Source organism: Panthera leo, chromosome D3, assembly GCF_018350215.1.
Source record: "Panthera leo isolate Ple1 chromosome D3, P.leo_Ple1_pat1.1, whole genome shotgun sequence".
Lineage (NCBI taxonomy): Eukaryota > Metazoa > Chordata > Mammalia > Carnivora > Felidae > Panthera > Panthera leo.
Genome location: NC_056690.1, coordinates 85,933,569 through 85,948,907, shown reverse-complemented (window position 1 = coordinate 85,948,907; position 15,339 = coordinate 85,933,569). Strand labels below are relative to the sequence as shown.

Here is a 15,339-nt window from a genome sequence, read left to right as displayed (position 1 = left end):
CACCTGCAGCATGAAAATGGCTAATGACATTTTTCAGATGGGAAGGTAGCCAGGCGATCTTTTTCTGGAGACACAAAATGAAATTTCGCTGAAATACTGCTGAATGTTATCTCTTCTAAGTAATGATGTTGTTTTTTTTTTTTTAAATTTGGACAAGGTGGCTTATTTGGAGCTCAAAATCAAAGGCAGAGAAGTTTTTGCACTGTTGTTTGTTTCTGAAGTCAATGGAGTGTTCAAGCCACTTGGCTCCTAGTAATTAAGGTGTCCTGTGGGTAAATGTAGCTTATATAAACCTCATTTCACAGAGAACACTAAATCGCAACTGCAAAATTACCAACATTTATGTTCTTCACGATTCAAAGAGAGAGGAGGACTACGTCAAACAAAAGCTGCACAGCAAAAGAAACCATCAAACAAAATGAAAAGGCAACCTGTGGAACTGGAGAAAATATCTGTGAAACATAGATCTGACAAGGGGTTAATATCCAAAATACACAAAGAACTCGTACAATAGCAAAAAACCTAACAGCACAATTAAAAAACTGGGCAGGGAACGTAGGCAGTTTTGCAAACAAGACATACAAATGGCCAGTCTTCCACATCATAACCAGGGAAACGCTGTGAGATATCCCCTCACACTTTATACTTGTTCAATGGCTGTCCTCAATAAGACAAGATAACAGGCATTGGCATGGATGTGTTTTTATAGTTTTTATAGTGTTTTACAAGTATTTTACAAGATACACACGCGCTTTAGTTGACTTAACCATTCACCCAATGATGGACATCTGGTTTGTTTTCAGTCTGGGGGTGTTTCAAATAAAGCTGCTAAGAACATTTGTGTATAGGTTTGTGTGGGAACAGAAAGTTTTCATTTCTCTGGGACAAATGTCTAAGACTGATGGGTTGTATGGCAGTTGTATAATTGGTTTGTTTATGAAACTGCCAAGTTAACCTTCTGTTCTCTCTACCCCTCCCCCACTTGTGCTTGCTCTCTTTCTCTCTCTCTCTCTCTCTCTCTCTCTCAAAAATAAATGAATAAATGGGGCGCCTGGGTGGCTCAATCCGTTAAGCGTTCGACTTCAGCTCAGGTCATGATCTCACAGTCTGTGAGTTCGAGCCCTGCGTCAGGCTCCGTGCTGACAGCTAGGAGGCTGGAGCCTGCTTCAGATTCTGTGTCTCCCTCTCTCTCTATGCCCCTCCCCTGCCCACACTCTGTCTCTCTGTCTCTCTCAAAAAAAATAATAAAAAAAATTTTAATAAATAAACAAACATTACAAAAAAAAAGAACTGCCAAATTGTTTTCAAGAGTATCTTAACCGTCTCTTCACATTCCCAACAGCAATGAATGAGCGATCCAGGTTTTCTGCCTTCTTGCCAGCATTTGGGGTTATTTTCACCTTTCCAGTATGTGTGTACTGATAGCTTGTGGTGGTTTTAATATGCATCCCCCTAATGGCTGATAATACTGAACATCTGTTCACGTGTTTATTTGCCATTTGCATGGCAACTTTTGTGAAGTGTCAGTTCATGTCTTTTGCCCATTTTCTGATTGAATTGTTGTTGTTTTTTAAATCCTACCATAGAGTTTTAGGAGTTTTTTTTATACTAGTTCTTTGTTAGAGTTATGTAATTTGTAAATATTTTCTCCCAGTCTATAGCATTTCTTTTCCATTCTTAGCAGGCTCTTACAGACAGCAAACACTTTCAATTTCGATGAGGTTAATTGATCAATTTTTCCTTTTATGGTTTATGCTTTTTGATCTCAAATCTAAGAACTCTGCCTAGGCCCGGTTTCCAGAAATTTTCTGATATGTCTTGTCACAATTTTATTGTTTTACTTCTTACATTTAAGTCCAGGATCTATTTTGAGTTACAAGGATCTATTGTGAGGTTTATGCTGAGATTCATTTACTTTGCCTCGGGTTGTCTAAGTGCTCCAGCAACATTGATTGAAAAGGTATAATCCTTCCTTCACTGATTTGCTTTTGTACTTCTGTCAAAGATTCATTGGGTATATTTGTGTGGGTCTCTTTTGTAAAAAAAAACGTTCTCTTAATCATATGCTCTGAATGTATGCTTTCATCAAAGCTCCTACACTTGTCCATGGGTGAGAACAGAATAATTCACTAATGGTGCGCTAAATGTCCAAACTAGGAGTGACTACAGTATAAAATGAATTCTCATATCTCCATATTATTAAGGAAAGCCATTTAATATTCATTACTTTAAAAATTAATTATTTTAGTGCATTCTAAAATTTAATTGGGTCACTTCCAATAATGCCATTTTATCTGTCAGAGGTATTAGTTGCTATTAGTTGTAATAGAAGTTGACACTGGCTGATTCACTTAGAAGGAAATTTATTAAATTTTTCATTACTTCAAATTAGGAATAGAGGACTGGAGAACCAGGTTCAAGCTGTAACAACCATAAGTGATCTCTTAAATCATTAAGTGTCTTGATGAGGCTATTGCCTTTGGACAGGAGGTACAACCATGTACAATGCTTATACTTTTGCATCAATAAATCAGTGCAGTAGAAACAATTACTCTGTTGTCCCCCGTGAAGATCTCTATCCTGGGCTGCCTTCTTTTATCGCTGACTCAAAGTCTGGTCATGTAATTGGTAACACCTAGCTCGTTCCTCATGTCCTGGCAGCAGAAGATATGAGGAAAGAATATTTTTGGCATTTCATCTTCTAATAATGTGAGGTTTATTTGCTATCTTCAATAGCTATAATATTGATGATATCTATAATATTGATGATAGGGTGCTATCCAAATATATTGAAAAAGATGGAAATGCTGGGTGAGAAACCAAATGATGAATACCTGATTCATACTGGTAATTTGTTTAACTACTTGTGAAGGCATAGTACACCTAATTATCCTAGTTCAGTAGGTTCTGTGGTAATATATAGTGATAAACAACTTGTTTTGAATTCTTTTCTGGTGAAGAGGGTCAACTTGGGTAGACTGATATGAAACCAAACAAACACAAATGAACAAACAATTCTATTGCCCAGAGATCCACTAAGTAAGAAATCTCTGGAAGCAGAACTTGTCATTGTTATTTACACACACACACACACACACACACACACACACCCCAAAACTCAAAAACCATTTCCTGTGATTGTAATGTATGTCCAGTGTTAAGAACCATTGTGAAAGGGGCAGAACAGTTCGGCCTTGTTCATGAAGTTGAATGCTAGAGCAGGCTTTTAACTGCTTTTTGCCTCATGTCCACCCCCCCCCCCATTTTTAGGCACAGACAGGTTACACATAAACACTACTTGCAACAGTTGTGTTTAGTCCTATCACCCAAATGGCTTGGTCTTTTTTTTTTCTTCAATTTCACTATCACAAACCCTAGTTCTCCTACGAAGATGGATAACCCAGCTAAAAATATCTGAAGACAAAATTACCACAGAGTCTCGCTGCTAAGGAAGAGCTAAAGCCAACTTTCTTGGCTCTCAGCACAGTTCTGGAGGACCACAAAGCCCCTGTTTCCCCACGCAGAAATCTCTACCAAATTCAACCAGCTGAGAATTTCCCATTTCTGTTGGTGGCATCCTGGGTAACTCAGGCCAGCCTACTCGCTGACAATTAGGAAAGCTGGGGAAATACAAAAGTCATCTATTTGAAGGCATTGAAGCCCACCAAAGACAAAACTGAGAATTTATTTCTGTCGGAAATTCTAAAAAACAGGATCAAATGAAAATTGTATCCCTGAAAGAAATAACTTAAATTGAATACAATGAATAAATTCAACAGTAGATTATTCATAGTTGAATAGAAAATTAGTGAACTAGAAAATGTGTAAGAAAATATCCATCCTGAAGCTTTGAGTGACAAAAAAAAATGAAATAGAAAAAGGCACAGAAGTACAGAAAATATGGTATAAGTGATTTAGTACATGAGTCAGGAAGAAGAGAAAAGAGTGGACAGAATTAATAGGACAGAAGGGGAAACAGCAAATAACTTTTCAGAACAGAAGAAATATATCAAGCCATAAAATCCAGAAGCATTATAAACCCAGGAATAATAAATAGAATTAAAGCTACATTTATACCCAGCACAGCAATATTTCTGAAAACCAGAAAATGAGGGTATTAAATGCAGGCAGAGGGGGAAAGTCTAATCATTTTCAAAAGGTGACAATACGACAGCCAACTTTTCAAAGCAAACAGTGACAGGTAGAAGACTTATTTCTTCTCGGTGCTAGAAAAAAAATACTCCCATGTCAGTGATTCTCAATCATGGCTAGCCACTAGAAGTAAAACATGCTTTTCTAGTATACTAAACTTCACCCCTCGTTGCTCTCCTTGACCAAATACTACTTTACCACAATGCCTTCTATACATTCAAGATTCAGGGATGTTGCTAAATTGAGAATGAACATTAACCTTTCCTATAAAATACATCGGTGACTTCTTGGGTTCTTAGAACATGGTAAGTCCTTTATTCTGGGCCTTTTCTCAATGTTCCTCACCCATCCAGACACATGTTACCATTTAGGTATGCTATTTCTTCTGCATGGAACTCACAAAGCCTTCTCTACACATGATTTCTCAGCTTGGTGTTACTTTCTCTATAAACCACAAAGCACATACTGTCTATGTGTACTCACTAGGTATTTGCCATATATTGTCTCAATTCTCTCTCTCCACCCATCCATTTATGCTCTGTCTCTTCAAACAGGAAACCAAACAACAAAGGCAAGAACAAAAGAAACCTCTGAGATACCAAGAATGAGGTGTGACACTGAAGTTAACTGCCTTGCAAAGCCATAAACCCAGACCTATGAAGAATATAAAATCGACTCTAAGCCTCAAGGTTTTTTTTTCTTTTCTTCTTCCTTTTTTTTTAAATGTTTATTTAGTTTTGAGAGAGACAGACAGAGCATGAGCAGAGGAAGTACAGAGAGAGAGAGGAAGAATCAGAAACAGGGTCCAGGCTCCCAGCTGTCAGCACACAGCCCGACACAGGGCTCGAACGCACGAACTGTGAGATCATGACCTGAGCCAAAGTCAGATGCTTAACTGACTGAGCCACCCAGACACTCTTACAGGTGCTTGTCCTTAATAAAGTCTGAAGCATTGACTCTCCAATAGAGCATCATCAGAAGTTACTGAGTTTTAAACAGCCATGGTATTGTAATCACTTACATTAGAACACACAAAGTAAAAGAAGGATGTCTTTTGTGAGTAACCATATTGCAGTGTCAGCCGTACATCAAGATGGCTCACAGAAAGAATGATTCAGAGTCTTTAGAAAATTTTAAGTTATGGGGCGCCTAGGTGGCTCAGTCGGTTGAGCGTCTGACTTGATTTTGGCTCAGGTTGTGATTCCAGGGTCCTGGGATCAAGTCCCATGTTGGGTTCTGCACTGAGCACGGAGCCTGCTTGAGATTTTCTATCCCTCCCTGTCTCTTTCTGCCCCTTCCCACTAACTTGTACATGCACTCTCTCCCAATAAAAGAAAAGAAAGGAAAGGAAAGGAAAGGAAAGGAAAGGAAAGGAAAGGAAAGGAAAGAAAAGAAAAAAAGAAAAGAAAAGAAAAGAAAAGAAAAGAAAAGAAAAGAAAAGAAAAGAAAAGAAAAAGAAAAATTTAAGTTATGTCCACCACATTGAGAAGTAAATTTCTGTTGGGGCGCCTGGGTGGCTCAGTCGGTTGAGTGCCCGACTTTGGCTCAGGTCATGATCTCACAGTTCGTGCGTTCAAGCCCCGCGTCGGGCTCTGTGCTGACAGCTCAGAGCCTGGAGTCTGCTTCGGATTCTGTGTCTCCCTCTCTCTCTGCCCCTTCCCTGTTCATGCTCTGTCTCTCTCTGTCTCTCAAAAATGAATAAACATTAAAAAAAAAATTAAAAAAAAAGAAGTAAATTTCTGTCCCTCAAAGAAATTTCTACTTTATAATTTTTGCATTCTCATCATAAAGCCTTATAGAATGCCCAGCATTATGTGACTTATTTATTGGATAATTATATATTTCAGAAATGACAATGTGTAAGTCTCAAGCACTAATAACAGTGTTTTTGTTAGTTTATAGTCGTCTAATACGTCTCACATTTCCCTTATTTACCCCCAAATCCTCACTGTCAGACAATGATTATCAACCCTAGCACCAGATCAGAAACCCCTGGGGAACTCCAAAAGCATATCCACGTTCAAAACCCAGCCAGACCAAATCAATGAGGAAAAATCTGGGCTCTGTAGGTAACTTCAACATGCAGTCATGATTGAGAATTACTTTTTTTTTAAAAATTTGAGTACTAGCATGTCATTTGGAAATACCGTATATACATATTATATTTAATATGTAACACACATATATGTATTTATGACACATACATGTGTATACACATACATGAACATACATACGTACGTACATATTTTAAAGGCTAGTGAATGGTCAGAGAAAACCAACTGCATATTTACAAAGAAACAAATCATGAAGAGAAAAATGACTGTACATGTTTATACATGTACGATATCTTCTATAAAAACCTACACACACAGAGATGCCTGGGTGGTTCAGTCGGTTAAGTGTCCAGCTTCAGCTCAGGTCTTACAGTTGGTGAGTCTGAGCCCCTCATCAAGCTATCTGCTGTCAGCATAGAACCTGCTTGGGATCCTCTGTCCGCCCCCCTCTTTGCCCCTCCCCCACTCGTTCTCTCCCTCTCTCTCTCTCTCTCTCTCTCTCTCCAAATAAATAAATGAACTTAAAAATGTATCCAAAAAATCTACACAAGTATATATATTTCAATTCCTTTTTCTTAAAAGTAGCAAGCGACACAAGAAACTATGAGGCCTGGCAGGAGCAGGTCACGGCTATCACGGTGGATTCAGTCCTGCCCGACGTGCAGGGATTTGGGTAACACTGTCACATTCTTTGCTGCATGACTACCTCACTACATACCATCTTTTGATTTGCCAGGTCCCAGGAAAAATGTATGATTTTTAAATTATGTTTTTTTTTAAATGAACTCTTTTGCATTAAGTTAATTTAAACGTCATCTTTTATATAACTTTTTTTTTAATTTTTAAGTTTATTTATTTATTTTGAGAGAGAGAAAGAGCACAAGTGGGGAGAAACAGAGAGGGAGAGGGGGAGAGAGAGTCCCAAGCGGGCTCCGCACTGTCAGTGCAGAGCCCAATGAAGGGGCTTGAACTCATGAACCAGAAGATCATGACCTGAGCCGAAATCAAGAGTCAGTCGCTTAACTGACTGAGCCACCCAGGCGCCCCCTATATAACTGTTTTAATAAAAGATCATCTCTCATAAATAATGGTAATGCTAAAATAAAGAGATTTCAATATTTTTAAATATTTTAAATTCTACATAGACACGATCAGCTGCATTTTGGAGCCTGTTCTCCACTCCTACAAGAAGTTAGCCGGTTTTTAGATGGTATAATGAAAATGAAATCATGTCCATTTAAAGTGGTCTGGAAAAATACCTGCGTATTATGTCCGTATTGTGGTATCAATTCTCTTCCTAAATAGCACTTGTTTTTTCCGTTTTACTGAGATACAATTGATATATTACATTGCAGAAGTTGAAGATGTACACCTTTATGATCTGATCTACGTACACATTGCGACGCGATTAGCACACTGAGGTTATTTAACATCCATCACCTCATCCAGGTATGATTTTGTTTTCTTACGATGAGAACTTTGGAGATCTACTCTCCTAGCAACTTGAAGATACACTACACAGCACTGTTAGCTACAGTCACCGTGCTGTACATTACATCTCCAGAACTTACTTACCTTACAAGGGAAGTATCTTTGACCACCTTCTGCCAGTTCCTCCCCCTCCCACCTGCCAGCAGCACTTTTATCCGCAATGTAAATAACTTAAAGTTGAGTTGAGTGAATGATAACATTAGCTTTACACTATGTAGCCACCTGCAGAAAACACTTACTTTGAATAATGCGAATAGATGGGTTGCTACCTATGTATACTGCAAAGTGGAAGCTGTTGCCTTGTAGATGTGACACTGAACCTGAAGTTACCATACCTAGATTTGAGTATATATAGTCCCACACAAACCCAATCTGTGTCTCTGTCGCTCTGGCTGATTCGCTTTACTTTTTCTGGATTCGAGTTTATGTACAAAAGGTAAAATTAAATGAGGGTAACATCAAATATACTTTCAAAAAGCATGCTGGGAAAATTATATAAGACAATATATGTGAAAATTCTTTAGAAGCTGTAAAATACATGGTACCCCACGATGCAAAATGATTACATTACTTTTATGAAGCTTCAAATCAAAGCTCAAAGTGTCTGACCTCTCAGTCATTTTACTGTTAAGCCAAAATATTAGCCAAGCTTTTTATAGTGAATTTAGTACAGTAACAGGAGAAATACTTTGCACATGTTCAAATATTACAACCACCATTTATTTCAAACAACATGAAAACATTTCTTTATTAAATGAGTTTCTGTTCTCCACTAATAACAAAATATCATTCCTTGTTCCATTCAATTTGACTGACAGGTGTAATACTCTCACTGAGGGATAGTGTTGCAATATAAAAATGAAGTACTCAAAGGATAATACTGCTCTCTATCTTAAAACTAATGAAGATTTATGCAGAAACTTCAAGAAAATGTTCTTTACCTACATTCTTGAACTCTTTGGACAATGCTACCAGAGCTTAAAGAAAAAGAAAATACCGTGACGAAAGTTAAGACAAAATCAGTAAAACTGAGGTAAAGAAATTATAGTATTCTCTCTTTTAATTAGTTTGTCCCATTTGATGGAAATTACTTCTTCCTTAAAAATAAACTTCAAAATTCACAACATCTAGAGAAGATCAGTAGATGGTAGGAAAATAGGTCATTTTTATTTTGTTTGTACTGCTCACTTTTGACCTGTGTAGTTTCTAAAATGAAGTGGGTGGCAACAGAAACAGAGCGAAGTCATGAATACTTAATAGTCCTACCCAATATTATTCACATGGGTTGTTACAACCCAAATAGAACAACACATTACAACAAAAATACTTCAAACAACAAAAATGGATCACACCTATTTCAAATACATAGGCTTCAAATTAAACTATTTGTGTGTGTGTGTGTGTGTGTGTGTGTGTGTGTGTGTGTGTGTGTGTGTGTATTTTAGACTGATCCTAGGTACCAACCATTACTGAGCAGTTTTGAAAGACATTTAAGGAAACTGGCAATTTTGTAAATTCTTACAAAGATATTTTACCACTGCATAATTACTCTACTCACAATTTATTTCAGTAAATTTGCAAGATTTCCCTAAGCACTGAGTATAATCTTTGTTATCTGAGGAAATGCCATCTTTTAAGATTCACCTTGCCAGCAGTCATGTGTAAATATATTAAGATAAAAACTGAGATGTGAACATTTATATCTCACTCCTGATTTAACAGCTGGCCCCAGGTAGCACACAGACATAATCATTTAATATCAATATCTAGCAAAACGTCTGGGCTTGGTGTTTACAGGTAGGCTTATTTTTATTTTCCTTGTTTTTGGCTTTAAGTTTTGAAAATCAAAGATTATCAGGCATGCCCATATGCATGCGTAGGGATTTTTTAAAAAGACAAAAATCTCACTAATTTCTGAAAATACCAGAAATGCCATACGTATATATAATTGCAAACAAATTAATATACAGGGATTCTATAGAAGGTATACAAGATGTTTTTCAACTCTAAAATTGTAAGAACCAGTAATTCTTGTAGAGATAGGTAGATAAGTCGATAGAGATAGAGGCAGATATAGATACAGAAATTAAGTGGAACGTATACATAGTGTTAAACATATACATGATAGTCACCATGAATGAAAACCTAAAATAAAAACCGCTAAAATAATTAGAATTTTCCTGTATTCTAAATCCATATTTTATGAGAAAGAGACAAATGATAAATAACCATGGATACAATGGATCCTTTCCAGAAAGCAATGTCCAGGATACGCAATATTCCAGAATGAGTAAAGATTTAAATACACTGAAAGCAACTTCCATGTCTTAAAGCCATGGATGGAGAATTCATATCTGAAGTAACGATCCTGAAAGTTCTTTTAACTTCTGAATGGTCAAAGTGATTAAGTTACTTATAAATTTTATCTTAAATGTATTAATTGCATCTTATTCTTGGAAAACTGGTAATGTATGTCATATAAAATAAAATCACTCTTCATAAAATACTTTCTAGATATTTGGGAAACCAGAGACATTTTTAATTGCTCTAGTCAACCAAAATAATGCAAATGCACACATGAAAACTCCCATTTATATTAATAAATAAACTTCTACAAAGGGGTAAATTCTCATAAACGTCTCTCATGAAAAACAACTCTCTTCCATCATCAGAAGAAAGCTGTTTGTGGAAGAACAAGAAAACCCAAAGAACTTACAGGAAGCTCAATAATCATCAAGCCAGGGATGGAAGCATCTCAAGGTTTGAATCAAAGTGGTAGAGAAAGCAAGATGTGGATGAATCCACAGTAAGTTCTTGGAACAAAGGGAGACTATGCAAAAGAGAAAATCCTGAAGAGATGTTCAGCTCATAACGTTGGGGCTCATCACATACTCCAAATGTGTTGCTCTGACTTTCTCTGCTTCCCTTATATCCAGGTTGGGGTAAAGTGACTCTTACTGGCCTAACGTACTATGAGTAGTAGTGATGTAGGAGGTATTTCTTGTTAATAACCCTGACTTATTACAACATGACTCTGGAACAGTCTCTCTCTCTCTCTCTCTCTCTCTCTCTCTCTCTCTCTCCCTTTCACTCTCTCTCTCTCTCTCTCTCTCTCTCTCACACACACACACACACCATCTGATACACAGTAGATGCTTCATAATTATTTGATTATACGTTGAATGTGCAAACGCCAACCATATTTCGAGACGTTCCTTTGATACCCACACAAACAGCAAAATCCCTGACCTGACTTTGAGAAAGAAATAGAAAACGATTTTGTGTAAAATACTATTTATTTGTGCACAGTGTGCCCGTGAATAGCCTCACTGATGTATTTGAACAGGATTCCTTGAGAACAATGATGCGAGGGCTGAGTCTAGAATTAGTCAAACTGTGGCAGCCGGGATTTGTACAGCGATGTTAATGATAGTGATGATGACGTCCCTCTATAAGGCTGCATTTACTTTAGCTACAATATAGAGTCCACACGTCATGTGTAAAGTTATTTTAATGATTTCAGTGGTCGAGTTCTTAGTTTATCTGCAAACCAAGAACCGGTTGGATATTTTATAATATATGCCTTGCGGACTAAATTTAATCTTTCAGTGGTCACAAGGAAACATTTAATTAATAAAGGCTAAGAGATAAACAATTTTGGCCAACATGCTTTTGCTTTGTTTTACTGTTATTAGTCCTGTAAGTAACTTTTTATTAAAAAAAATACTGACCACTATGGCACCTTGTGAATTATAATACCAGTTATGCAACACGGAAGAGGGCAAAAGAAACTGAACTACAGTAAAGGCTTTTAAATCATGCAAAAGGAAAATAATATATTCATACAAACTATGATATGTCATAATGAAAAATTAACATAGACTATAAAGACATGACTCTAAGAGTCATGTCGTTATATGTTTAATGATTTAATACCTGTAAAATTTTAATGATTGAATAAACATAATTTTAAAAGACAAGAGTAAAATTTGGGGCAATTATACTATTTTTTTTCAAAATTATTTTCCTGAATGGAAGATAAGCTGGTTAATGAGTCAAGACAAACTTCAAAGCAAACATTCAAAAAATTGTTCAACACTCACTACTTCACTCACACAACTGGGTAAGGAAATATTCTCCACTGGGAGCACTAAATTCTGTAGGAAGACACAAGGCAAGGGCCCTTTCACCATTTCAGTCTGGAAGGGCCTGGATCCTGGTTTTCCCCCAGCCCAAAAGGCAGCTAGTGCTTTTCTGCCCTCATTCAGCACAATAGGGAACACTAACTAGTAAGGAGAAAAGAATCCAACAGAACATTTCATCTCAAAATATGCTTTCGTGTCATAATCTCGGATACCACTGGCCTCATGCCCAGGGGTCTATTTTCCCCTTTAGATTATTATAAAATTTGGTTTTTGAAAGCACGAGTTCGGTACCTCATAAATCAAATATCTGTGCATATTTCATCAGAATTCCTTTTATCTTAGTTCTAAACATAAACCATAAAAGAATCGTTACGTATCATTTGAGTTCAAAATATTATTTTACTTGGAAAAGTCCATACTTCTGAGTCCATGACATTAGTAATATGTCTTATTAACTATGAAAATTACATTTTAATGTTTAGATAAATTGTATTGCTATGCTTAAGGCACACAACACTTGCTTAGAGTTTTACTATCTTATGAGACAAACTTAACTTACTAAGCTTCACAGAATCTATAGGTTTGTCACGTGAATTCACCCTTCTGAATACTAGAAAATTCTGAATTGAAAGTCTCTATAGTTTTTTTTTAAATAATATTCTTCAAAATAGTGAAGGTTAATTTAACGTTTCGATTTAATATTAAAACAAAAGTGTTTCAACACCAAAGTCTGAAGTTTACATTTCTCAAGTAGAAATGGAAGACAAAAGCAATTAACCTATACATAAACATGCTTTTACTGTTTTCTCTGAAGGGCGTCTTTTACAAAGGCTTATCTCCAAGCAGTGAGTCGGGAAAGGGATGCTATGGGATTGCAAACACATTTGCACACATCTTAAAGAGGAATGGTGTTTTAAAAGGACATTTCAAAGGCTGTTAACACGCATGGTTCCCCAAGAAGCAGTCAATGCTCTTTTCTTGGATCCTATATTTTAATTAGGTTGCATATCCCGTTTTTGTCGTAGCAAATCCTGGAAAGCTGGGAATGGGAGAGGAATCCTACAGACCCCCGGGGCCAAGAGCGCGAAGGCCCGGGTCCTCAGGGTTGTATTTCTTAGTCTCATCTCATGTACACAGTGACTCTGTGTTAGGAGATACACATCTACCCGGGGGACCTGAATCATCCGTTAGCTTATAACGTCTGAGGTGTCAGACACAATTGAGATTCCAAGAAGACGGAAGGCGCGAGAATGATGAGCAAGCACCCCGTGGGGGAGCAAAGGGCTTCAAAGGTCAAGTTCCTAAAATGGTTCTCCCCTCCACCTCTCGCTTGCGCGTCCCGCCCGCGAGAAGCCGGCAGCCTCCTGGACAACTGCAGCTTTACACGTGGGTCCTTCCTATCTCCCGGGAAAGGAACGAGGCGCAATTAAATCTCCACCCGAGAGCGGCCCTTGCAACCAGAGGGGCTGCACCCCGCGCGCGCGCGCGCGCTCTGGCCCCGGAAGGGCGCGCGGCAGGCCACGGGAGCGCCTGGCTGCGCCGGGTGGGGGTGGGGGTGGGCGCTTCGTAGTCGCCCTGTTGTGTACGCCCCACTTCTACGGATCTGCCCAAGTTCGGGAATGGGTCCCTCGTCTCCTCGGGGCACCGTCTGCATCTTCAACGAGAAAGCCAGCAGAAAGCAGCACCGAAACCCAAGTGTGCCCTTTTCCCTTCCCTGTGCCCCCCCCCCACACCTGCGTCCACCAACTCCTGATAAAACGACTCCTGGGTGCGTAGTGATGCGTCCTCTTTTAGGGGTTTAGGGGTTCTGCCCTATCTTCGTTCAATTTTCTAACGGTATATTTAGAATTATTTTTCTTTCTTCCTTTTTAAGTGAGAGAATTAGTGAATTTCTCCCTCCTCTCTTCCCCTCTCCAAGTTGGAGGACTCATCCAGTCAGCAGGGAACGCGGGGAATGTTCTGGTTCAAGGCCGCTTTGCCCCAGGATTCCGGAGCTTCGCAGAACTGGAACTTTGAGAACACCGAGGTAGAGAAACATCCAGGGAATCCGGGAAAGGGGCTCTTTCGCCCCCACACCGGTTTCCCTTCCTGCTCTGGACCGGCCCGCCAAGGTCGTTCTCGGTGGCCCATCTCCCATCGCGCGCTCCCCCACTGCCACCACCGGGACCCCTGCGCGTCGTTCCCGCGGTCCCCCCACGGCCGCCAAGCCCAAAGGCCCGCTCCTCCTCTCCTGGCCTCGGGGCTCCACACCCAGGTCTCCTGGGACCATCCACGTGTCCCTCCTACCTCCTCGTCTGGTCACTAGAGAACTTCTGAACCCCCCGGGGCGGGGCGGGGGGGTCTACACTGTTTCTCTCCCAAGTCAGGCACAACGTCTTGCGCGGAAAAACTACGACAAGGTCTCCGTAAACTTTGCCGTCGCGAACCCTGCCGTGTCGGCGGCGGTGAGCACACACCTGCCTGCACACGGGCGCAGGTACACCTGTCCGGGCGCGCACACGGCCAGGGAGCCTGCCCCTGGGCAACCGCTCAGGGAGCCCGAAACTCGCTGGCAGTCGCCGGCGGGGACGCGCGGCAATGCTTGGGCATCAAAGGAGAATTTCGAAAGGGGCTGGGGAAGCGGGGACTAGGACACGGGGCTTGTAAATACACACACGGGAGCGTCCGTCCAGCTCCCGCACAGCGAGCCATTCTCCCCGAAAGGCGCACTTTGGAGAACAGAACACTGTGGGCTGCACCGTCCATAAACCCCCCTCCGAGGCGCATTCGTCTTCCAACCTGACCATCCCTTCCGTCTACATGACTTCTCAGTCTGGTCCAAGCCAGCAGCAGCGCGCGCATGAGGACGGGGACCGGGGCGCTCCGGGAACCCTCGGCCCGGTGTGCAGAGCCCCCCGAGGCAGGTGCGGGCCCCCACACCGGCCGAGCAACAAGCGGGCTGTCCGCGAAAGGGCCGGGTCCCTCTTCGCCCCTGTCCCCGCGCGGGTCACCTCTCCCCGCCCCCCTCCCTACAGCCGGCCGCGCCAAACGCGAGCCGGGGAAGGAGAAAGCCGAGCGAGCCACTCACCCCCAGCTTCCTGCTGCGGATTTTCACGTAGCCCTGCTTGACTATGTCGTTAAAGTTGGAGGCCATGGCCAGCGCGTTCGGGCTCGTCCCCTCCGCGATCGGCTTCCCCGAGTCGGGAGCCGCCGGCCGCCGCCGCCGCCGCCGCCGCCCGGTCCGCGCAGGTCTCGCATCCAGCCAGCCGCCGCCACAGCCGCGCCGCCGCCCGGTCCCCCGAGCTCCCGCCGGCGGGGACGCGGGCCGGTGGCAGGGCGGCCGCGGACGGGGAACGCGGGCCCGGCGCCGCGAGCAGCGCCCGCCCTCCGCGTTCCGGTCCTCACCTCCGCCCCCCGCCGCGAGCCGAGCGCCGGGCCCGCGCCGCCGCCAGCTGCGGGCGCCCCCTCCGCGCCGCCGCCCCCGGCAGCACCCACGGGCTGGCGCCTCGCTCGGCGGC

At 41.3% G+C, this 15,339-nt stretch overlaps 1 protein-coding gene across 1 annotated transcript in view; it reads right to left on the bottom strand.

Annotated features, from left to right (window-relative positions):
* DOK6 (docking protein 6) overlaps positions 1–14,975 on the bottom strand; it is a 357,568-nt gene extending 342,593 nt beyond the window's left edge. Inside the window, exon 1 of the mRNA XM_042911130.1 lies at positions 14,910–14,975. Coding sequence (XP_042767064.1) covers positions 14,910–14,975 — 66 coding nt within the window. The remainder of the gene's footprint in view (positions 1–14,909) is intronic.
* Between the last annotated feature and the right edge of the window lie 364 nt (positions 14,976–15,339).